The 24609-nt window shown below is 46.5% G+C and overlaps 1 protein-coding gene across 1 annotated transcript in view; it reads right to left on the minus strand.

Moving 5' to 3' along the window:
- The window catches only part of MED10 (mediator complex subunit 10), a 149621-nt gene that overhangs the window by 26246 nt on the left and 98766 nt on the right, over positions 1–24609 (minus strand). Inside the window, exon 3 of the mRNA XM_033929781.1 lies at positions 12647–12749. Within this exon, the coding sequence (XP_033785672.1) occupies positions 12647–12749 (103 nt within the window). The remainder of the gene's footprint in view (positions 1–12646; positions 12750–24609) is intronic.

A 24609-nucleotide genomic window follows, 5' to 3' on the forward strand; every position in this document is an offset into this window, starting at 1 on the left:
AGATTACTACAATCTACTTCTAATTGGTATCCCGCAGTGTTGCTTCTCCCCCTTGTAATCTGTGCAACACTCTGCTGTACGACTCATCTTCTACCAACCTCGCTATGCTCATGTCACCCCTCTCCTTAAGTCACTTCCACTGGCTCCCTATCTGCCACCGCATCCAGTTCAAGATCTTATTGCTGACCTACAAGTGTGTTCATTCTGCCGCCCCTCAATATCTCTCCTCGCTTTTCTCTCCTTATACACCTCCCAGAGAACTCTGTTCCTCAGATAAATAACTCTTAGCGTTTAAAAACAGACTGAAACCCACCTTTTTGATATAGCTTTTAATCCTTAACTCTACTTCTCTGCCCTCCAACCCAATCAGCTGATTAACCATTCCCCTTAACTGTATCCATGACATCCTGTTTGTCTGTCTTGGTTGTTTGGATTGTAAACTCTTTCAAGCAGGGACTGTTTTCTTCTTCTTTGTGACTCTGTGCAGTGCTGTGTGTGGCTGGTAGTGCTATAGAAATAATTAATAGTAGTAGTAGTGAATGAGAATGCTTATAGAAGGGGGTGGAAGAGCGAAGTGATCAAACAAATGAGCTTTAGTTTAAAGAAGCACTTCTGGACGACTGAGCTGATTTGTTCATGGAAGGTTAGGCTTTTATCCAAGATTATCCCTAATAGCTTTGTATCCATTTGAGTCGGTGTAGCGTTTATATGAATTGGAAAAGATACCGTATTTTTCATTCCATAAGACGCACTCCCCCCCCCCCCAAGTGAGTGGAAATGTCTCTTCATCTTATAGCGTGAATATAACTATTTTTACCACCTCCCCGGTACCTTTTTTAATTCTGGTGGTCCAGCGGTGTATTGGCAGGAGCGAGATTTCCGCGCTCCTGCCCCTCCCTCGCTGGATGGCTGCCTCATCATATCTTGTGGTCAGTGGCGCACAAGGCAGGAGTGAGCTGTTCGTGCTCAAACCTGGTCCCACGCCGCACCCTGAATGGCTGTCATCAGTTGGTTTGGATGCAGAGCCTGGTATATTTTATTAAATATATTAAGTATATTAGTAATTTGGTTCAGGATGCTTTTTTCTTGGTGTTCCTTCTCTAAAACTAGGTGTGTCTTATGGTCAGGTGCATCTTAAAGTGTGAAAAATACGGTAAGTATTGTGACAGGGAAGCTCCTGTCACAGTGAAAACTACGGCTAAAACTCCCCAGAATGCAGCACAGGGCTCTGTAAAACCCAGCCTGGAGCCAGGACAGCTGGCTCAGCCAAGAGAATGCAAGCCAAGGCAGGTCCCAGCACAGCTGAAGAGCCAGTTAGGGAAGGCTTTGAGAACCACTAATTTCCCCTATCACTCCTTTCCCCAAGTCAAGGAGAAACCTGAGACCAATTTGAAGACGGGTGGAGTCGGACCCGGGAGTTTGCCTTATAGGCAAAGTCAGTTGGGGTGGAGAAGGGAGGACACAGCTGACTCTGATGAGAGAAGCCAAACCACTCAAGGAGATTCCAGGTTACGGAGGGTGCCTAAGCCCCAGCATGATCGTAGGGCAGGAAGCCAGCACCTAAGGAAAGGTGGTACAGCACTTGGGAGGTACAGTGACTGGCAGCTTAAACCCCAGAGAGAAGGGCTGGGAAATTATCCCCAGGGAAAGGCTGCAGGCATTTTGGCAGACCTGCAGAAAGGGGAATGGGATGCACAGCCTGGGAGAAATGAGGAAATGCTACGCCAGAGTTCCCATGAGGGTGAATGGGAAATGTGCAGTGTCCCGAGTGATAATGTAAGTGAAGAGGACATGGACCTGGGGGTATACAGTATGTGAAAGTCCTCAGCTAATCTCCTGAAGAACGTTCTCCAATTGTTTCTTTGTTTCACCCGGAAGCCAGAGCATTGCTGGCAGAGCTAATTAGGTGAGAAAAACTTGTCTGAAGATAAAGAGAGCTGAGAGGTGTAAAGGCTTGACACAAGCCGTGCTCAGCTATAAAGCCAGAATGTGTTGGGGTCCAGAGAGATCAGTAAATCCCAGTGGGGATACGAGCCAAGGAAGGCATTGAACTGATGCAATATTTTGAGTTTATAGTATTTTTCCTTTTGATAAGGAGGGGCAATCCAGCTCCTCAGTACAACCCCTAAGGCTCACCTGGACTGTGATATAATAGCGTGCAGGATGCACCCAAAGGACTCTAACAAACCAATGTGAATGTTTTCTTTTTGCTTCTGTTTTCTTTTCTTTGTACTTTGGGACAATAATAAACCTGGTACTGTTTTTCAAGGAATCCGGTATCTGGGTCTTCCTTTCACCACCATATAAAAGGCGTCCTAAAATTCTTGCTTGTGGTCCGAGCCGGAGTTTCCCACCTACTTGGGGATGGGCCCGGCCACAGTATGTAATGTAGAGGAGGGTATAGTAGATGGCATGGTTAGGCAGACTACATCAGCAAGATGGTCTGCCTTCATTTTTCTATGAGGATTGATTATGTTATGGGGAAACGTGAACTGGGTTCTGAAGTCTCATTAGATGCTACAGTCAGGCTACAACCACCAAGTAGCTTTCTAGCTATAATTCGTTAATTGTGATTTCTGAGCATCAGTGGCCTCTCTTCATACCCACTCATCCTGTTTTCTGTATTTGTGATACAGACTTTTCAAACTTACCCATTATTTCTTTTAAATAAAGGACTACAATATTTGAAAAGTAAAGAACAATTAAGGTAAAAAATGAAATGGATAGGTAACCAGTCCTTAAAAGGATGGTCAAGTTTCGAAAGTGTCTTTAAAAAGAAATGTTTTTAGACTAGATTTAAAGTTATCTAGAGATGTTACCTCTCTTAAATGACTTGGGGCTGAGTTCCAAAGTGAGGGAGCGGTAACGGAGAATATATTAGTTCTCATGGTATTGATGTGCTGTAATAATGGAATGGAAAGCAAGTTTTGATTAGACGATCGGAGCGAACGCCGAGTGGAATGAAGAATCAAGAGTTTATTGATAAATTCTGGCCGGCCTACAACTATAGTTTTAAATGTCAACAGCATTATCTTATATGTTATTTGATGCTTGATGAGTAGCAAGTGCGTGTTATACAGGAGGGGAGTGATGTGATCAAATTTTCTTGCTTTAGAAACGACTTTTATAACAGAATTTTGTACAATTTGTAAACACTTGATTTCTTTTTTTGTGATTCCTTTATAAAAGGCGTTACTGTAGTCCAGACATGAGATTGCTAGTGAATGGACGAGGATATTTAATGATGGTGAGTTGAGCAACTTGGCTAAAGAACGTATCTTTCAAAGCCGGTAAAAACATTGCCCACTCCGGCTACGTGTGCCGCCGTGATGGCCAGCAGGCACTTTTCTGACGAAGCAATTAGTTTTACCTTCAGTTTCAAGATTCAACTTTATTTAAAATTTGATGAATCGTTTAATCATAATACAAAGCGATGAACAAGTCTAAAAAATAATACATCAACAAATACAAATACAAGGCTTCAATACAAATAACAGACACAACACTTAACATAAACAGGGCCAAAAGGGAAGAGGGGGAAGAAATACAATGTATGATAGTAAATGAGACGGGTAACAGATAACAATAGGGAGGTATAAAATAAATTAAAAAGTTAAGAAAAGATCAACAGTTGGAGTTAAAAGGCGTGACCTAACTATAAAAAGCTAGCAGTCAAAAGCATCTTTAAAAAGAAAGCATTTTAATTTGCTTTTAAACCTATCAATCGGACGTTCTTCCCTCATGTGTATTGGAAGGGAGTTCCACAATTGCAAAGCAACAACTGAAAAAATATATTGTTTCTGTGTATTAATGGATTTAAGAGAGGGGACAACCAGCAAATGTTGCTCATTAGCTCAAAGTGATCGGGTAGGGGCATAGGGTATTAAGACTCTGTCAATAAAGGAAGGAGATTTGTAAAGTATCGATTTAAGGGTTAGTAGACATATCTTGTAGGTTATTCGATGTGCCACCGGCAGCCAATGAGATTTCTTGAGAAGGGGTGAAATATGGTCAAATTTCTTTGCTTTCCATATGAGTCTGATAGAGGCATTTTGGATAAGTTGCAGGTGCCTAATTTCTTTAAGGGGGATTCCTGTGAACAAAGCATTACAGTAGTCAGTTCTAGAAATGGATTAATATGTTAAGAGATTTGGGTTCTAACCCTTTTGAAACTGAACGGATTTGTCATAATCTAAAAAACGTGGATTTGATTATCCTTTTAATATGCTCATGGAAGGATAGTTTATGATCGAAAATAACTCCTAATATCTTTATAGAAGTAACTGCTCGAAGGGTAGTGCCAACCAAAGTAATGGAATGATGAAGTTTAAGTCCTTCTTTCAAAGGGAAGAGCATCACGTTGGACTTATTGGCGTTAAGTGCCAACCGATTTGTATCGAGCAAGTGATGAATTTGTCTAAGTTTCTGATTAATAGATTCAATTTCTGATGGGTTCTCTGGGTCTATAGAGTGGAGAAGTTGAATGTCATCTGCGTAAGCAAACGCATTGAATCCTATGGACTGACAGAGGGTCATCAAAGGAGCCAGAAAGATGTTAAACAGGAGGGGGTGAAAGAAGAGACCCTTGGGGAATTCCAAAATTAGTGATGAGTTTTTCAGAAATAGTATTATTAAATGAAACTAGTGAAGATTGATTACAAAAATAGGAGCAAAACCAGGCCAGGACCTGATCAGTGATACCTATAACTTCCAGTCGTTCGAGAAGAAGGTCATGATCCACTTTGTCAAATGCTGAGGAAAGGTCAAGGAAGATTAAAAAAACAGATTTGTGATGGTCCAGATGATAATGAATAATCATTGACATACCTATTAATGAATGCTGAGTAGAGTGATATTGCCTGAAACCTGTCTGGTTAGGGTGTAGGATGTTTGTTTTTTTTTTCTATGAATTCTGAGTGAATACGAGTTTTTCCGTTAATTTTGCTAAGAATGGAATATTGGCTATAGATAGGCCTGTAGTTTGAACAATGTGCTTCTGGTGCCACTGCTTGGCATTGTCTAAGACTACTCTTACAGCTCTGGGGTCTTGCATAGCCAGGCGGACCACTCTCAATTCTAGCCTGTTGAAAAATTGATCACTTCTGTTAGGATGGCGTCCATTTCCCTGTGCACTCCCCAGCTGAACAGCGTGACCCGGGAATCAATCTGAAGTGGAATCCCTTTTACTAGAGTCTGGATGGAACCACCAGCTCATGCTGCTGCGGACTGCCTCCATCCAGGGTAGAGGGTCCAGTTGGAAGTCTCTCTAAGGAGACCGAGATAACAACACATCCTGAAGTGAATACATATGCATCCTTGCCCAGGAGACTACTTCTATGGCAGCCACTATCGAGCCCAGAACCTGTAGGTAGTGCTACGCTGTAGGTGTTGGCTGCGACAGGAGGTTCGTAATTTGCCCCAAAGCTTTTGTCTGCATGCTTCTGGTAGAAAAACATGGCCTTCTGCCATGTTGAAGAGAACTCTCGGGTATTCCAAAGACTGAGTGGGGACTAATTGTCTCGTTTGAAAGTTTACAATACAGCCCAGACTCAAAGTTTGCACAACTGCTGTCACTGCTCTCTCTGCCTCATCTTGAGAGGGGGCTCTGATGAGCCAGTTGTCTAGATATGGATGAACCAGCCAGTCTGACCTGTGAAGATGACCTGCTACCACTATATCCGGAGTGGCATTGCCAACCCAAATGGTAGCGCTGAGAATTGATAGTGATTCTCCAACACGTAACATCTGTGTGCCAGAAAAATCAGAATGTGGAGATAAGCCTCTGTGAAATCCAAGGCAGACAGAAGCTATCCATACTGGACCGCAGCAATGACAGATCTCGCATCTCCATCCAGAAATGCAGAGCCCTCAGGAATGCATTGATATGTATGAGAACGAGAATGGGCCTCAAGTCACAGGAATATTTCTTGGGCAAGACAAAGTATACCAAGTAACTGCCCAAGCCTGAGTGTTCTTCCAGAACCGGTTCTATAGCTTGAATATCCAGAAATCTGTTTAACACTGCCTGGACTTGGACCGCCCAAGTCGGTCAGCCCGCTGAAGAATCTACAAACTAGTCAGAGGATATGCACATTATCTTTTAACCTTCTCTGATAATATCCAAGACCAAAAGATCTATCATTATGCTTTCTCAGGCTTCCAGAAAGTCAGAGGACCTCCAATTTTCTGAAAGGCAGCTAGAGGCTTAGCATTAATGTGGCTTCTTGGCTGCTGTGGTGGCCCGGGAACCTATAGCTCTGTCTGGAGAATATCTCTGTCTGGAGCCTTGATAGTTTCTCTGAGACGAGCCTCTCAAGGTGTACTGGTGAAAACATCCGGATCCCCAAAAGGAGCTCCAGTTTTGGCTTCTAGCTGCGCAAGGTCTGCTGTCCACTTTGGACAACTATCTTGCACACTGGCCATAAGATCATCCAGGCCTTTGCCAAAAAGCATCTGTCCCTTGAAGGTTATTTATGTTCAAATGATTTTTATTATTTCAACCAGAATGTACAAATAGAAGTTGCATACAAATCCAAAAAAGAACAGTGCAAGTTCATCCCCTCCCCCCATCCCTCCCTTCCCTCCCCTCCCCAAAAGTCCAATGCCACTACTATGGCTGAGAGTGTAAGATAGTCCTAACAATTTAAGAGTCTACTGCGAGCATATGGTGTGAGGTCCTGCCAGAAGCATTCCCAGGTCTGACAGAAGCTGCGGCCCGGTCCATGATCCAAATCTCCCACTAGTCTCCGCTCCAGCGTTGCATGAACAATCATCAACGCTCTCCATTGAGCGTAGGAAGGGGGTTCCCGGGACAGCCAGTTAGTAAGAATTGCTTTCTTCCCCATCAAAAGCACTCTAGTGACAAAAGCTGACATTCCTTTGGGTTTGGGCGTGGCTATATTATAAAGTCCAAATAATGCTGTCGGTTGTGGGAGCCAACGCCTCCGCCAAAGCCGCGTGATATAGTGCCCTAATTGTTGCCAGAACTGTTGAATTTTGGGACAATTCCAAAGCATATGTCCCAATGATGCGTGAGCATGTGCACATTTCGGGCAAGAATGAATTGTAGTAATCCCCATCCGGGCTGCTCGTTCCGGCGGGATATAGAGTCTCAAAACAATTTTTAACTGCATTTCCCAGTGGACAATATTAGGAGACACCTTCAGAATATTTTTCAGCGTCCTCTGTATCTGTTGGGCCGTTAACGTGCAGTGCAAGTCCTCAGCCCATGTTGCCGCTAAGATGTCCAAGTTGGGGCCAGAGTGCCCATCCTTGAAGGTTATTTAAGCATAGCCATAGATATTGAATCACTTGCATATTGTCTGATCAACAGCATACATCGGGCGGAAATGGAATATGCGAAGACTCTCGCCATGACTCTAATTACATCATAAAGTGTGTCAGCCACATAGTCCACCCCTGCCAGCACAAGATGAGGTAATGGTTCAGCCGCTGTCATAATCAGGGTTCGCAGTTATGAATGGTAGCACGTGTTACGAAAAAAGCAGCTGACCCTGCCTTAACTCCTAGGACCAGGGCCTTAAACTGCCTCCTGAAAACTATATCCACTCCACAGTCCTGTGTATTCTTCAGCACGACTCCTCCCTCACTAGGTAAGGATGTGCGTTTAGCTACCTGTGCCATCAGGAATTCTACCTTTGGCAAAGCAAACATTTGTTGGAACTCTTGATCCAGGGATACAGCCTAGTCAAGGCTTTCGCCCCTTTGAGGGAGCCTTCCGGGACCTCCCTCTCTCCTTCGTCCCTTTGAGGGAGCCTTCTGGGACCTCCCTCTCTCCTTCGTTCCTTTGAGGGAGCCTTCTGGGACCTCCTACAGGGCTCTGTAACCAGGAGTTTCATATCTGGGTGCTAAGGAAAGGACATAGGCTCAGATCAGACCCTGTCAAAAGAGAACACTGAGATGACTGGGGCTTGAGCTCACGAAGAGACTCTGTAATAATGTCTGGCAGAGCCAAAAACATGAACATCTGCTTTATGGAGAGATCCTCTCCAAAGTCTGTGGCCCAGACTCCATCCTGATCCTCAATATAGGAGGCCGAATATCCCATCTGGGAGGCCTCACTTTGAGACAGTGAGGGGATCAAGACTGAACTTCCATCCTCTGAATCCCTGTCCGACTGACAGTCAGGGAGGAGCTCTGCTCTCAGATGTTCTTTGAGCAGTGGCATACCAAGGTGGGGGGAGGGGGGCGTTCCATCCTAGTTGCAACCCATAATAGGATGCTCTGAACGAGGGCCAGAGTCATGGTACGACTCTGGGAACTTCTTCCGTCAGCATTCAGAATTCGATGCTCTGCCAGCGTCGCAAAGGAAGGAAGTAGGCAGGACCCAGAAGAAAGGAAGGCCTGACACTGGCAAGGGCAGTGAGTTCTGAATGTTGTACTATCAATGGGAGGCAGTGACAAAGGGAGGAGGGGAGGGGGAGAGAAATGCTGCACATGACTGGGGAGAGAGAGGCGTGATTGGGGAGAGAGAAGGGAATTAGGGAAAGGAAGGAAAGGAGATGTCAGACCATGGGGGAGGGGCAGGAGGGACAGAAGGGAAGAAAACAGATGCCAGACTATGGAGAAAGGAGGGAGGGAGGAAAAGGAAAGAGGAGATACCAGAGCATGGAGAGGGAGGAAGAGGTTGAAGGAAAAAAAAGGAGAGAAATGTCGGGAAAGAGGGGGAGAGAGGGGAGGGAAAGAGACAGATGCAAGATTGTGGGGTGGGAAGGAAGGAAAGGAAGATGCCTGAGAATAGGGGAGGAGGTGGACAGAGAGAAAAATACAAAGGAGAAAAGGGGCACAAGGTAGACAGTTTATGAAAGGGGGAGAGAGCTAAACTTGAAGATCCTGCCTCCCCACTTCACTCAACATAGCACAAGGGTACTTTTCCATCACCCATCCATCACAAACAATTTATGATACAAGGGTATTAGAGTCAGAGGACTCCCTAGTACTTTGGAAGCAAAACTAGTTGTTTGGAGAAGTTTGAGAACTTAGAATAAAATCTGGAAAATCTAAGATGGCCACTGCTGGTGAATTTTAGTGCTAAGAGATTTTATAGTCACCTCAGACCTGACCAAAAATCTAAACAAACAGGATTTTAGGGGAGGGGAACAAAGGCCCTAACTGTAGAAACAGTTAAAAACAGCTTTTGAAGACTTCCCCTTACTGATTTTCCCCACAGACTGTCACAGCCTTACTCGAAGGCCATATGCTGGGGTAATGGTACTTCTGTTGCCTGCTTCAGCTTCTCTCAGGTGTAGCTGTTCTAGGAGAGGCTCTCTACTTGCAGGCACTCAGCCACTTTGCTGGAATCTTCGGGCTGCCAGTTCGACTTCCATGAAAAAAGGAGGGGGGGAACGAAATGAAATATAGCCAGCACCATGAGCACCCCAAAAATACGCTATTAGTGCCTAAACAGCCTGCAGTCTTGCCCCTGACCAAGTTAAACACCAGAATGGACCCTGGGCTCCACTAATCTTCAGCAGGCTGGCTGAAACAGGTCCCCGAAGGATACCCCTGCCAGCGGCAGATTTAACATCTACTCTCCATATAGGTAGAGTAGACCCTTATCAAAAGGGATCTCTGATTTCACAAAAAGACCGCAACTAGAGAGAAAAACTGCAAAACTATTGCAAAATAAAAAGAGAAATAAACAGAGCAGATCAGAAGACACCTTTCATACTCGCCTTCAGAAAGAGAAACTGAAAGACTCCTGGAGAAGGAGTTTCAAAAGCTGTGATTGACATCTTTCTGCAGTATGCTAGTGAGAATGGACAGAATACCCTAAGGTTTAGCAAACCATTCCTATTGCACTGGATTGCATGACTGCTGATGTGAAAAGATATACCGTATTTTTCACTCCATAAGATTTTTTTCCCCAAAAAGTGGGTGGAAAAAAGGATGCGTCCTATGGAGTGAATACTCACCCCCCCCCCGCCGTTACCTTATTTTGACCGCCGACCGCCGCTCCTGGCCGCCATAAGTAGAGGAAGGGAAAGGCCAGGTGGGTGCAGCCTTACACTGTTGGGGGTAAGGCTTCTGGGCCGGCGGCGTGCAATCGCTGCCCCCGCCTGGCCTTTCCCAGCAATTCACTTCGTGCCAGCTCCCTGCTCAGCAGCTGCTCGACCAGCTGCTGAGCCAGGAGTCCAACCCACCCCCCGGCCGCTGCTGCTTTGTTGAATATATCCTCACAGCAGCAGCGGGAGGTAATTAAATTCAATGGGCAGGTGGGCTTGGGGGGGCGGAAGACGACAAAGGCTGGAAGGCAGTGAGGGAAACATAGGAGGGAGGGAGGAAGGGATACCGTTAATTGTTGGGCCTGAGTTGGGGGGGAGAACAAAGGAGGGAGGGAAGAAGGGCTAATAATAAATAATAATAATAACTTAATTTTTGTATACCGCAATACCACAAAACAGTTCAGAGCGGTTTACAGGAGAAGAGACTGAACATATGCAGCGAAGATACAGAGTAATACAAGACAGTTCCGAGCGGTTTACAGGAGAAGAGACTGTACATATGCAGCAAGATACAGCAAGTTAGATTTCAGGTGTATAATATAACGAGTAGTAATTACAAAATAATCCGATAACAGTTGCAAGGGAGAGCAGGAAGAGGAGAGGAAAAACCGGGGGAGAAGAGGTAGGTAGATTAGAAGGGAGAGGAAGGGAGGCGGGGTAGAGATTAGTGAATTGTGGGGGAGGGAGTTAGAGAAATTTATCAAAGAGGTATGATTTGAGAGAGTTCCTGAAGGATAGGTAAGATGGGGCAAGAGAGATGAGGGTGGTCAGGCAGTCAGTCCATTTGCCAGCTTGGAAAGAGAGGGTTTTGTCCAGGAATCTTTTGTAGATACATCCTTTTGGGGAAGGGTAGGCAAACAGGTGGGCATTGCATGTACGGTTGGAGCCTGGGAACACAAAGTGGCGTGACAGGTATATCGGGGATGAGCCGGTTAAGGTTTTGAAGCAGAGGCAGGTGAATTTGAAGATGACCCTTGCTTCAATTAGAAGATAATGAAGTTTTCTTTAGAAAGGGCTAACATGGTCTGACTTTTTGAGGCCATAGATGAGACAGATGGCGGTGTTCTGAATGAGTCTAAGACGTTTAATGGTTTTCTTGAAGGAACCCAAGTAAATGATGTTACAGTAATCCAGGGTGCTTAAGATTAGGGATTGGACCAGCAATCTGAAGGTGGGGATAGAACGGAGTTCCCAAAGGTTGGAAAAGCATTTTTTGACCTGGGCACTGGTATGGTCTTCAAAGGTGAGGCAGCGGTCCAGGATGACTCCGAGAATTTTAATGGTGGGATTGATTGGATATGTTAGCCCATTAAGTTGCAGGGTGGTGGTCGTTAGTTTGTGGTTGGGACTTGCAAGGAAAAATTTGTTTTTTTCTGGGTTTAGTTTCAGTTTGAAGCTTGTGGTCCAGTGTTCAACCATGTTGACAACAGTTGAGATGTATAGTTCTGTCTCTTGTGACAGTGAGGTAATAGGGATGATGATAGTAATGTCATCTGCGTAAATGTAGGATTTCAGGTTTCGGTTCGATAATATGTGTCCCAGTGAAGCTAGATAGATATTGAACAGGGAAAGAGATAGGAGGGAGCCTTGGGGAACTCCACAGGGGTTGCACCAGGTATGAGAGAAGGTTCCGTCGTTGTGGACTTGGTAGGAGCGGTTTTTTTAGGAAGCCTGTGAGCCAGGTTAGTACCTGTCCGGAAATGCCAATGGAGTCGAGGAAACAAGCAGTATGTCATGGTCTACTAGGTCGAATGCACTGCTGAGGTCAAACTGGAGTAGCAGTGCGCTGTTTCCTAGTGAGAAAAGTTGGTGGAGGTGATCGGTTAATGAGGCTAGAACGGTTTCCGTACTGTAGTTGGTGCGGAATCTTGACTGGGAGTCGTGAAGGATGTTGAATTTCTCTAGGTAAGACATGAGGTTATGGTTGACTAGACCTTCCATGATTTTGAGGATACTGGTTATTGGGCCTGAGTGAGGGGGGGGGGAGTGGACAAAGGCTGGAAGGCAGTGAGGGGAACATAGGAGGAAGGAAGGGACAATTGTTGGGCCTGAGGAAGGAAAGAAAGAAAGAAATCACCAGACAACCAAAGATAGGAAAAATGATTTTATTTTCAATTTAGTGATCAAAATGTGTCAGTTTTGAGAATTTATATCTGTTGTCTCTATTTTGCACTATATTTGTCTATTTTGCTATAGTTTTTACTGGTGTGACATTGCATATTTTAAAAAGTCATCTGCCTTGACATCTGTGCCCTGTCCCTGCCTACCAGTAGACCACCAGAGGGGGGACAGGGTACAAAGCTTGGTAGGGAGGGGGGGACAGGATGCAGAGCCTGGCTAGGAGTGTGGGGTTGGGTGCAGAGCCTGGCAGGGAGAATTTGGTTCAGAATGTGTTTTTTTTCTTGTTTTCCTCCTCTAAATTTAGGGTATGTCTTATGGTCAGGTGCATCTTATGGAGCGAAAAATACAGTACATTCTTTGCTGTACATATCATGTTTAAATATGCAGACAAAATCATAACTCTGCCCCTGCTCAACACACCTTATACTCTTAAGAATACATGGTCTCTCATATTATAGGATTTTCACTTTAAAAACTGCATTTTTAGTTAAGGCACTTACCTTCATGGTATCAATTTTGCCTTTTACTTGTTCATTTTTAGCTAAAGCCCTTTCCAAACATTCTTTGGTGTAAAGTTGAGGATTACGCCCTTGATCTATGTACCTAAAAAGCATAAATATTTTCATGAATGAATGCTGTGGCTTGCCTAACTTATACCCCTGAGTAAACAGATTTAGTTTCACATTTGCATAGGTCACATCTGTCAAAACAAAAAACCCAATCCTGCACTATGGCATGAAGACAATCTATGCCCAAGACACAAAATTTTAAACTATTGTGCCAACTGCAGAAAAGGTAAGGAGGTTTCAACTCTGGAACAAGGCACCACACAGACATTATAACAAAGCCAAGATAAGCGCACACATCTGCCACAGAAAATCTACTTCAGTTCAGACTAGTTACTTCTGCATGAAACAGTTAAAAGGAAGTTAACAAACCAAGTTGCAGTAATTGAAGTGACTGCTCCTTCAACTTTCAATAAAGTATGGTATACTACACTTCTCCCTCCAAATCCGTGGTTTCAGCATCTGCGGATTCGGTTATTCGTGATTTTTTTTTTTTTTAACATTTTAATTTTTTGGGCTATTTTTAAGCTCTCTTAGACTCCCCTGATCCTTACCTGGTGGTCTAGCGGGTTTTTGGGGCAAGAGCAATCTTCCTATGCTCCTGCTCCGTGCAGATCGCTCATTGGAAATGGCTGCCGTGAGTTCCCTTAGTCTCTCAAGTCTACGACAGGAGCTCACGGCAGCCATTTCCTATGAGCAATTTGCACAGGGCAGGAGAGTAGGAAGATCACTCCTGCCCTGAAAACCCACTAGACCACCAAGAAAGGTTTAAGGGATGCCGAGGGGAAGCAGGGGTGGGTCAGAACTGGTCCGAATATTATTTGCGTTTTTTTCATATTCGTGGGCTGACTCTGCCCCTAACCCCCGTGGATACAGAGGGAGAAGTGTAATTTTAAAGGCAGATAAGGGGAAATGGCAGTTGAGGCATATTTGAGAAGTTTGAAGTCAATTTTGGTGATGATATGGGGAGGAAATGATGTCACTGAGATAGATGGTCACTCTCAAGTGAAGCTCTGTTGGGGCAGCACTAATTATATGTCTTAATACCCTCTGCCATTTTTTTCACTCAAAAAGGTGACAAACCTACCCCTTAAGAAATCAAGTTCGGGACCAGTGCAAGATGAACAATTTTTTTCAGGTGTTTTTTTTTTTTTTTAATTTTCATACATACTACTTCTATTTGAAGCGGGTTTACATTCAGGTACTCAAGTATTTCACCCTGTCTCGGCGGACTCACAATCTGACTATGATGCCTGGGGCAATGGAGTGTTAAAAGGCTTGCCCAGTGTCACAAGGAGTGGCATGGGAATAGAATCCACAACATTGGGGTGCAGAGGCAGGGGTTCTAACCACTAGGCCATATTATTCTCCTCCACTGGAATGCCTTACCTTCACATTTATGTTTAGATTTGTTACTAGATAAATTTAAGAGCAACTTTAAAATCTTTCTATTTAGTGACGCATCTCTCTACCTTTACTTTGTAAAAGGGACTGGTTTTCAAACACTTTCACTCCAGTGATCTGCTGTGACTATCCCCCTCAACCTCCCCTTGCTTTATCAAATATTGTATTTCTTCCCTTAACATAAGAACATAAGAATTGCCGCTGCTGGGTCAGACCAGTGGTCCATCGTGCCGAGCAGTCCACTCACGTGGTGGCCCCTAGGTCAAAGGCCAGTGCTCTAAATGAGTCCAGCCTCATCTGCGTATGTTCTGGTTCAGCATGAACTTGTCTAACTTTGTCAGAATCCCAGGAGGGTGTTTTCCCCTACAACAGACTCCGGAAGAGCATTCCAGTTTTCCACCACTCTCTGGGTGAAGAACTTCCTTATGTTTGTACAGAATCTATCCCTTTTTAACTTTAGAGAGTGCCCTCTCGTTCTCCCTACCTTGGAGAGGGTGAACAACCTGCCTTTATCTACTAAGTCATTATCTTGAATGTTTCGATCATGTATTACCTCTGTAAAATGCATTATCTTCTGCTATATGTAGTATCTTCTGTAATAAGTAATATCTTCTGTGAAATTGTAATATCATAACTCTTCACTGTTCCTGTAACTTACTCATATCCTGAAATGTAATTCTACTGGAATGTCCCAGATATTTTCTATATTGTAATCCGCCTAGAACCGCAAGGCACAGGCGGAATAGAAATCCCTAATGTAATGTAATGTACCCTCTCAATCTCCTCTGTTCGAGGGAGAAGAGGCCCAATTTCTCTAATCTCTCACTGTACAGCAACTCTTCCAGCCCCTTAACCATTTTAGTCGCTTTTCTCTAGACCCTTTTGAGTAGTACCGTGTCCTTCTTCATGTATGGCGACCAGTACTGGACACAGTACTCCAGGTGAGGGCGCACCATGGCCTAGTACAGCAGTATGATAGCTTTCTCTGATTTGTTCGTGATCTCCTTCTTAATCATTCCTAGCATTCTGTTCACCCTTTTCGCCACCGCCGCGCATTGCGTGGATGGCTTCATCGGCTTGTTGACCAGTACTCCCAAGTCTCTTTCCTGGGAGGTCTCTCCAAGTATAGCACCGGACATCCTGTATTCGTGTATAAGATTTTTGTTATCGAAATGCATCACCTTACACTTATCCACGTTAAACCTCAATTGCCATGTCGTGGCCCATTTCTTGAGTGTGTTTATGTCACATTGCAGGTCTTTGCAATCCTTCTGTGTCTTCACTACTCTGAATAACTTTGTATCGCCTGCAAATTTAATCACATCACATCAATTTCCAGATCGTTTATAAATATGTTGACGAGCATGGGTCCAAGCACCAAGCCCTGCGGTACCCTACTGGTGACGCTCTTCCAGTCTGAGTATTGTCCATTTACTCCCTCTCTGTTTCCTATCTGCCAGCCAGTTTTTAATCCACATGAGTATTTCACCCTCGATTCCATGGCTTGATATTTTCCGAAGTAGTCGTTTATGTGGAACCTTGTCGAACGCCTTCTGAAAATTCAGATATACAATGTCGACTGGGTCACCCTTGTCAATCTGCCTGTTTACTCAATTGAAGAAGTGCAGCAAGTTCGTCAAGCAAGATCTTCCTTTGCTGAAGCCGTGCTGGCTGGTCCTCATCAGACCGTGTCCGTCAAGGTGATCAATGATGTGGTCCTTTATCAACGACTCATCTTTCCCAGTACCGAGGTCAGACTCACTGGTCTGTAGTTTCCCAGATCTTCCCTCAAACCTTTTTTGAAAATTGGCTTAACATTCGCCACATGCCAGTCTTCAAGAATCTTTCCTGATTTGATCGACAGATTGGCTATTAGGTGAAGCAGTTCAGCTATAGTCCCTTTCAGTTTCTTGATGACCCTCGGATGGATGCCATCCTGTTCTGGGGATTTTTCACTCTTAAACCTATCAATCTGCCTGCATACCTCTTCTAGACTGACAGTCAACCCTGTCAGTTTCCTGTCTTCGTTTCCAGGGTATAGCCTGTTGGGTTCCGGTATGTTGTGTATATCCTCTTCGGTAAATACAGATGCAAAAAAATGTGTTCAATTTGTCGGCAATGGCTTTGTCCTTCAGCACTCCCTGTATTCCATGGTCATCCAATGGTCCCACCGCTTCCTTCGCGGGTCGTTTCCCCTTAATATATCGAAAGAACGGCTTGAAGTTTTTCGCCTTCTTGGCTATTTTTTCCTCGTAGTCTCTTTTGGCCCCTTTAACCGCCCTGTGGCTCCTGAGTTGATGCTGTTTGTGCTTTTTCCAGTTTTCGTCTGTTTCTGACCTTCCCCATTATTTAATTTTAAAAAATTATATTGTAAATCGCTAGATGTTTTCAACAATAGGTGTTATATCAAGTGATTAATAAACCTATAAACTCCTTGGAGGTGGATGGTCAAGTAGTGGTTGGGAGCTGTGATGAGACCAGCACTTGTTGGAGGGTCGTGTACGGAATTCGTGGATTTGCTCATGGAAATTAAGTTGAGATGTGAACCCTCTCCAATTGGCTATCAAAACTGCGATTGCCGAGATTAAGCAGGAACTAATGGACATAACGAAATTGGCAAGAGAAGGTGGAAGGCTAGGTGGATATGGTGTTGGAGCAACTGGATAGTGGAAAGAAATCTGGGAAAAATTAAAGAATCTGGAGAATCGCTCCAGGTGGTGCAATTTATCAAGGGCATCCCAGAGGTGGCGGCATTTTGGGACCAGATGCAGGTGGTTCAGGACATTTGTCAGAACAGAGACAGTAAGAGGTAGTTGAGATTCTGTTCCTCGATCCTTATTGAGAGAGCTCAGAGAGCCCTTCAGAAGCCCACTAAACATAAGCTAAGGGACCTTCAATTTATTTCAATAGTTTTGTTATTAAAGAAGAAAATTTTTACTGTTCAGATACAGGCTGATATTTTCCGGAAAGAAATACATGTAGAGCTTTTCCAAGATCTCTTGGCAATGACTTTAAGAAAAAAGTTACGAGGAGTCACCTGATACTTGCATCAGGAAAGTCATTGGTACAGATGGCTGCACCTGTTTGTGATGGCACTTATGATTGGGTTATTCTGAATGCTTTAAGGGCAGAAAATTTACTGGAGGAGGTTGATGCTGTGGTCAAATCCTCCTCTTCTAGCCTGAAGACCTCACAGTGGCAGTGGGTGCAGTGGAATAAGCATTCCCACAAAATAGCAAATTATGGAAGTTTCTCTAACTGGTGTTTCACCCTTTTTTTTGTTAGAGTTGGACTGTATCCGAGTGACTATACAGATGGGTGCGTATCAGGGTTAGGGGGATGGGGGAATCAGGGTTAGGGGGATGGAAGAATCAAGGTTGGGATGAATGGGGGGGCTCATAGTTGGGAGAAATGGGGGGCTCAGGGTTGGGAGAAATGGGAGGGCATCAGGGTTAGGAGGATGGAGGGGATCAGTTAGGAGGATGGTGGGGATCAGTTAGGAGGATGGAGGGGATCAGTTAGGAGGATGGGGGATCACAGGCTTAGGAGGATAGGGAATCTTAGGTTTAGGAGGATGGGAGAATCAGGGTTAGGAGGATGGGGGATGTCAGGTTTAAGAGGATGGGGGATGTCAGGGTTAAGAGGATGGGGGATGTCAGGGTTAAAAGGATGGGGGATGTCAGGGTTAAACGGATGGGGGATGTCAGGGTTAAAAGGATGGGGGATGTCAGGGTTAAGAGGATGGGGGAATCAGTTAGAAGGATGGGGATCAGCGGTAGGAGGATTGTAGTTCAGGACTCGGAGGATGGGGTGGATGGGGTATCTCGGTTAGGAAGATGGGAGGATCAGAGTTAGGAGGATGGGGAATCAGAGTTAGGAGGATGGCGGGCTCAGGGTTAGGAGGATGGCGGGCTCAGGGTTAGAAGGATGGGGGGCTTGGGGTTAGGAGGGTGGGGGGCTCAGGGTTAGGAGGATGGGGGACCAGGGTTAGGATGGGGCTCTGGGTAAGGAGGATGGGGGAATTATGGCTAGGAGGATGGGGGAATTATGGCTAGGAGGATGGGGGAATTATGGTTAGGAGAATGGGGGTATTATAGATACTGGATAGGAGGGTAGTTGGGAAAAGAAAGGGAGAGATGGTGGACCCTGGGGTGGTGGGGAAGGAAGGAGAGATGCTGGATGAAAGGGTAGTTAAGAAAAGGTGGATCTGTGGAGGGAGACGAAAAAAAGGAAAAAGATACCAGACCTCCTAGGGAGGGAAGAGAAACAAAAGGGGAGGACAGAGATGGAAGATGGATGGTTAGTAGGGAGAAAGAAGAAAGGAGACCCTGGCAAGCAAGTTATCAGAAGACAACCAGAGCCTGAGACCAACAAAATTTGAATAATGACCAGACAACAAAAAGTAGAAAAACTAATTTTATTTTCTGTTTTGTGATTACAATATGTCAGATTGGAAATGTGTATCCTGCCAGAGATGGTGTTAGACCGCAAACGTGAGCAAGAATTTAACAGAGAGAGGAAAAGTCTTTTTTGTTTGTTTATTTTGTTTACACCACAGCGCCAGTGTGATTAGGAGAAGGGAAAGGGGGTGAAGAGGCTGTAAAATAAACCCACCAGGATGTTTGAAAAGAAAACACCCAATTGGGCAGGAAAATCGAATCGAAAAACCAATTCAATTGGCTGAATCGAATCAAATCAAATTTTTTTCCCTGAATCGGGCAGCACTACTACAAAGTGTTTACTAGGTGGTACTATACACCCACACATTTGCATAAGATGTGCCTGGGGACCTCAGCTACCTGTTGGAGATGTAGGGTAGATCTGGGCACCTTTCTCCATGTTTGGTGGCACTGTCAGATATTGCAACCATTCTGGAAGCGAGTGGTGGGTTGTTTGTCGCAATTGCTACAATTTCTTCTCCCTTTTATACCACAAAATTGCTTATTAGGCCTTTACAATGTGTTTGTATACCTGGCAAACTAAACTTTGCCGGTGGGAACTAGCCGCAGCCAAATGTTTGATAGCTAGCCATTGGAAGCAGACGGAGCCTCCTACTATTTTGGATTGGTCTATGAAGTTGCAAAGTATGTGTGCAATGGAGCTTTCTATTGCAAAACGCCATGGCTCTGGGTTAGGACCTGGTCTCTGATTATGGACAAAGTGGACTCTTTGACTTAAGTTTACTGTTTGGGGAGGGGGAATCAGGGGGGATTGTTATTATTGGGATGACTTCCTGAAGAAACAACAGGGTTTGTCACATGTGGTGTATTTCAGATTAGTGCATTTGGGTGTGGGGTGTGGGGAGCAGTTTGGCAAGGATATCTAGTTTTCTGTCTATCTGTTTACAGATGCATTTTGTACTTTGTGCTGGTAGCAATTATTATGCTGAGATGTTGTATATTGCATTTTTATATGAGCTGATATCCACTTTTGGTGCTTGTATTTCTTTTCAAATTTCTAATAAAACATTTAAAATTTTTTTTAAAATATGAGACGGTAACAAATAGCCAGATCTGGTGGACAGAAGTGATAAATACTGGAGCCAAAACCAGAGCACCGTGATGAAATTTGAATGGAAATATGGATACCTATTACTTTTGAGTAAAATTGCAATGCAAACATGTCATAGAAAAGAATAAATAATGTGTAAACTAAAAACCAAGAACAACAGATTGTAACACCAAATTCAGAATTAATGAAATAAAATGCTAAAAGAACTAAAAATCCCCCCACTAAAATAGGGCATATACATGCTTAAAATGACGGCTGGTTACAAACAGCATTCTTCAATGCAAGGCTCAAGGGTCAGGGGCTGGGCCCATTCATATTCTGATTCTTATGTGAGCCAAGTAAGGCTAATGAAGCCATTGTGACATCACTGATGAGGTTGGCTCTTAGCCATTGGTGGAATGAGGCATTATGACATCACAATCTCAGCTCTGGAATGTTGCTACTCTTTGGATTTTTGCCAGGTACTTGGGACCAGGGTTGGCCACTGTTGGAAACCAGGATACTGGGCTTGATGGACCTTCAGTCTGTCCCAGTATGGCAACACTTATGGTCTTATGTTCTAACCATCCCGTGTGAAGTTTTCAAGTTTCAAGTTTATTAAAAATTTGTTTGATCACTTTACATAGAATTCTAAGTGATTTACGAAAAAATAAGTTGAAACAACCTGACAAAAGACATGGACACAAATCACAAACTGGAATATGAAGAAACAGAAGAAATACACTTTAAAAGAGAAGAAACCAACAAGGGTAAAACGAGTGGGAGGGGAAGAACATATTGAAAGGAAAGAGAGGGTTAATGAGTCAGTGTTATATAAAAGTATCCGAATTAGGATGAGGAGGCATCTTTTAAAAAGAAAGCACTTTAGAGATCCCTTGAATTTATCTATACTTTTTTCCTCTCTTAAAAAGGCAGGAAGCTGCGACAGAGAACAATGTATTACGGCGTGTATTAATTACTTTCAACGAGGGAACTGTCAATAAATTTTGAGACATGGAACGTAGTGTACCGGATGAAGTGTGTGGCATGAGAAGTTTTATCCATGAAACTGGGAGCATTTGTTATTTGGGCTTTAAAAGTTAAGAGCGCTATTTTATATGTAATTCTGTGTGAGATAGGTAGCTGGGGGTGACGTGGCCAAAATTTCCGGGAATTGGTGATAATCTTAATGGCGGTAGGAAGTCTTAAGGAGATTGGGGAGAAGGGTGGAGACTGAGAGAAAATTTTGTGCTCACCCACTTTTCAGCTCAGGCCCACCCAAAATTGGCTGTCTGGCTACACCACTGCATCAAACACCCAGTCCATAGAAAGGTGCATAAAAATAACAACCAAGGCTACTGGTCATGTGTTCAACCGGGAGAGGAAGGAACATTTTAGGGTTCTTTTACAAAGCTGCACTGCTGAGCAGTGCATGCTTAGGAGCTGATTCTGGAAATGGCGCCTGCAACGTGTCAGTCACAGAAAGGTGCTGCTTCCAGGATCGCGGTGAGCAGGGACCCTAAGCGCCAGAAAAGTCATCCAGGTTTAGGAGGCCTACATTTCCAGCACCTAGTGTCCTGTCAGAATCACGATTAGTGGCATATAGCAACACCGAAGTGTGATCCCACACATAAACAAGCGTCACTTTGCACCAGTAGCTGCCAGGGACTTAAATGCTGATCCTGGAGGCCGTGTAGTGGTGGCTATTTTTTTTTTTTAAATGGGTTTGAATGGCGCAACCAATTTATCGCACGCTTAAACCCAATTAAACTACTTAGTTGCTGGCAGCCGTGATCTAGGCACACTCACAATCCCGCACCGCTCAGCCCCCAACCTGCTCTACCCTCAAGCCCTGCCCCTCATGGATCTCGTCTTGTTTTCCCTGAGCTCGGGGCCACATCTGGATGCCTCCGAGCATGTGTACCGGTCCATGGTGCATTCATTTGGAGTACTGCGTCCAGCACTGGTCGTCGTATATGAAGAAGGAAACGGTACTATTCGAAAGAGTCCAGAGAAGAGCGACTAAAATGGTTAAGGGGCTGGAAGAACTGCCGTACAGCGAGAGATTAGAGAAACTGGGCTTCTTCTCCCTCGAAAAGAGGAGATTGAGAGGGGACATGATTGAAACATTCAAGATACTGAAGGGAACAGACTTAGTAGATAAAGACAGGTTGTTCACTCTCTCCAAGGAAGGGAGAGCGAGAGGGCACTCTCTAAAGTTGAAAAGGGATAGATTCCGTACGAACGTAAGGAAGTTCTTCTTCATCCAGAGAGTGGTGGAAAACTGGAACACTCTTCTGGAGTCTGTTGTATGGGAAAACACCCTTCAGGGATTCTGACAAAGTTGGGCAAGTCCCTGCTCAACTGGAAAGTACACAGATGAGGATGGGCTCATTTAGAGCACTGGTCTTTGCTGCGTGAGCGGACTGCTGGGCACGATGGACCATTGGTCTGACCCAGCAGCGGCAATTCTTATGTCCTTATGTCTAGACTATATAGACTTAAAACAGGCCAAAAGTACCGTATTTTCACGCATATAACGCGCGCGTTATACACAATTTTTACAAACCTTGCATAATCTTGAACGTTATACGCGTGAGCGCGTTGTACAAAATTTTTTTTACATAGTTCCCCCCCCCCAATGTCCAATTCACTCCCCCGCAGGACCACTTGCACCCCCACCCCGAAGGACCGCACGCACCCGCACCCCCACCCCGAAGGACCGCTCGCACGCACTCCCACCCGCACCCCCACCCTGAAGGACCGCTCACACCCCCACAGCCTCCCGACCCCCCCTCCCATCATGTAGAAGCTCTTACCGGTGTCCTGCTGCTTCCTCTTGGCGGTCCCGGCCCTTCTGTGAGCCCTGCGCCTGCGCTGCTTCTTCCGGCGGTTCCGCCCTTTCTCTGACGTCAAGCCCTCTTGCCCCGCCGACTCCCCGACACAATCGGGGCAAGAGGGAGCTCAAGCCCTCTTGCCCCAGCCAACCGCGGCACCCCCGACACGATCGGGGCAAGAGAGAGCTCAAGTCCTCTTGCCCCCCCCCCCCCCGACTCCCTGACATGATCGGGGCAAAAGGGAGCCCAAGCCCTCTTGCCCCGCCGACTCCCCAACTCCCCGACAATATCGGGCCAGAAGGGAACCCAAGCCCTGAAGGACCGCTCGCACCCCCACAGCCTCCTGACCCCCCCCATCATGTAGAAGCTCCTACCGGTGTCCTGCTGCTTCCTCTTGGCGGTCCCGGCCCTTCTGTGAGCCCTGTGCCTGCGCTGCTTCCTCTTCCGGCGGTCCCGCCCTTTCTCTGACGTCAAGCCCTCTTGCCCCGCAGACTCCCCGACACGATCGGGGCAAGAGGGAGCCCAAGCCCTCTTGCCCCGCCGACTCCCCAACTCCCCGACAATATTGGGCCAGGAGGGAGCACAAGCCCTCCTGGCCTGGCGACCCCCCCTCCCCGCTAGTAGTTCGGGCCAGGAGGGAGCCCAAGTCCTCCTGGCCCTGGCGACCCCCCCCCCCGCTAGTTGTTCGGGCCAGGAGGGAGCCAAAACCCTCCTGGCAACGGCGACCCCCTCCCCCCACCCCGCACTACATTACGGGCAGGAGGGATCCCAGGCCCTCGACGCAAACCCCTGGCCGACCCCCACCCTCCGTACTTTTGTGTAGTTGGCCAGACAGACGGAAGCCAAACCCCGCCTGTCCGGCAGGCAGCCAACGACAGAATGAGGCCGGATTGGCCCATCCGTCCCAAAGCTCTGCCTACTGGTGGGGCCTAAGGCGCCTGGGCCAATCAGAATAGGCCCGGGAGCCTTAGGTCCCTCCTGGGGGCGGGGCCTGAGGCACATGGGCCAAACCCGACCATGTGCCCAAGGCCCCGCCCCCAGGAGGGACCTAAGGCTCCAGGGCCTATTCTGATTGGCCCAGGCGCCTTAGGCCCCACCAGTAGGCGGAGCTTTGGGATGGATGGGCCAATCCGGCCTCATTCCATTGTTGGCTGCCTGCCGGACAGGCGGGTTTGGCTCCCGTCTGTCCGCCCAACTACACAAAGGTACGGGGTAGGGGGGTGGGGGTGTCGTGGGGGTCAGCCAGGGGGGTCGCGGGGCGGCTGGGGGGACGGTCGGAGGTTCTTGGGGGGGCGGTTGTTGGGGGGAAGGGGGTTTGCGTCGAGGGCAGGAGGGCCTGGGATCCCTCCTGCCCGTAATGTAGTGCGGGGTGGGGGTAGGGGATCGCCGTGACCAGGAGGGTTTGGGCTCCCTCCTGGCCCGAACAACTAGCAGGGGGGAGTCGCCAGGGCCAGGAGGACTTGGGCTCCCTCCTGGCCTGAACAACTAGCGGGGGGGGGGGGGTCGCCAGATATTGTCGGGGAGTCGGCGGGGCAAGAGGGCTTGGGCTCCCTTTTGCCCCGATCGTGTCGGGGAGTCGGGGGGGCAAGAGGGCTTGAGTTCCCTCTTGCCCCGATCGTGTCGGGGGTGCCGCGGTTGGCTGGGGCAAGAGGGCTTGAGCTCCCTCTTGCCCCAATCATGTCGGGGAGTTGGGGAGTCGGCGGGCAAGAGGGCTTGACGTCAGAGAAAGGGCGGGACCGCCGGAAGAGGAAGCAGCGCAGGCGCAGGGCTCACAGAAGGGCCGGGACCGCCAAGAGGAAGCAGCAGGACACCGGTAGGAGCTTCTACATGATGGGGGGGGGTCAGGAGGCTGTGGGGGTGCGAGCGGTCCTTCAGGGTGGGGGTGCGGGTGGGAGTGCGTGCGAGTGGTCCTTCGGGGTGGGGGGTGCGAGTGGTCCTGCGGGGGGGGGGTGAATCAGACATCGGGGGGGGCATCAGGCTTTCAGGGTGGGGACAGGACTTCAAGAGGGAGGGGAGAGTTGGGGCGGGCGAAAGGAGAGTCGGGCGGCGACGGGAGAGTCGGGCAGCATGCGCGGTATACGGGTGTGCGCGGCATACAAAATTTTTTTTACATATATTTCGTTTCCCGCGTGCTATACCCGTGTGCGCGTTTTACACGGGTGTGCG

This window comes from Geotrypetes seraphini, chromosome 2 (assembly GCF_902459505.1).
Source record: "Geotrypetes seraphini chromosome 2, aGeoSer1.1, whole genome shotgun sequence".
Lineage (NCBI taxonomy): Eukaryota > Metazoa > Chordata > Amphibia > Gymnophiona > Dermophiidae > Geotrypetes > Geotrypetes seraphini.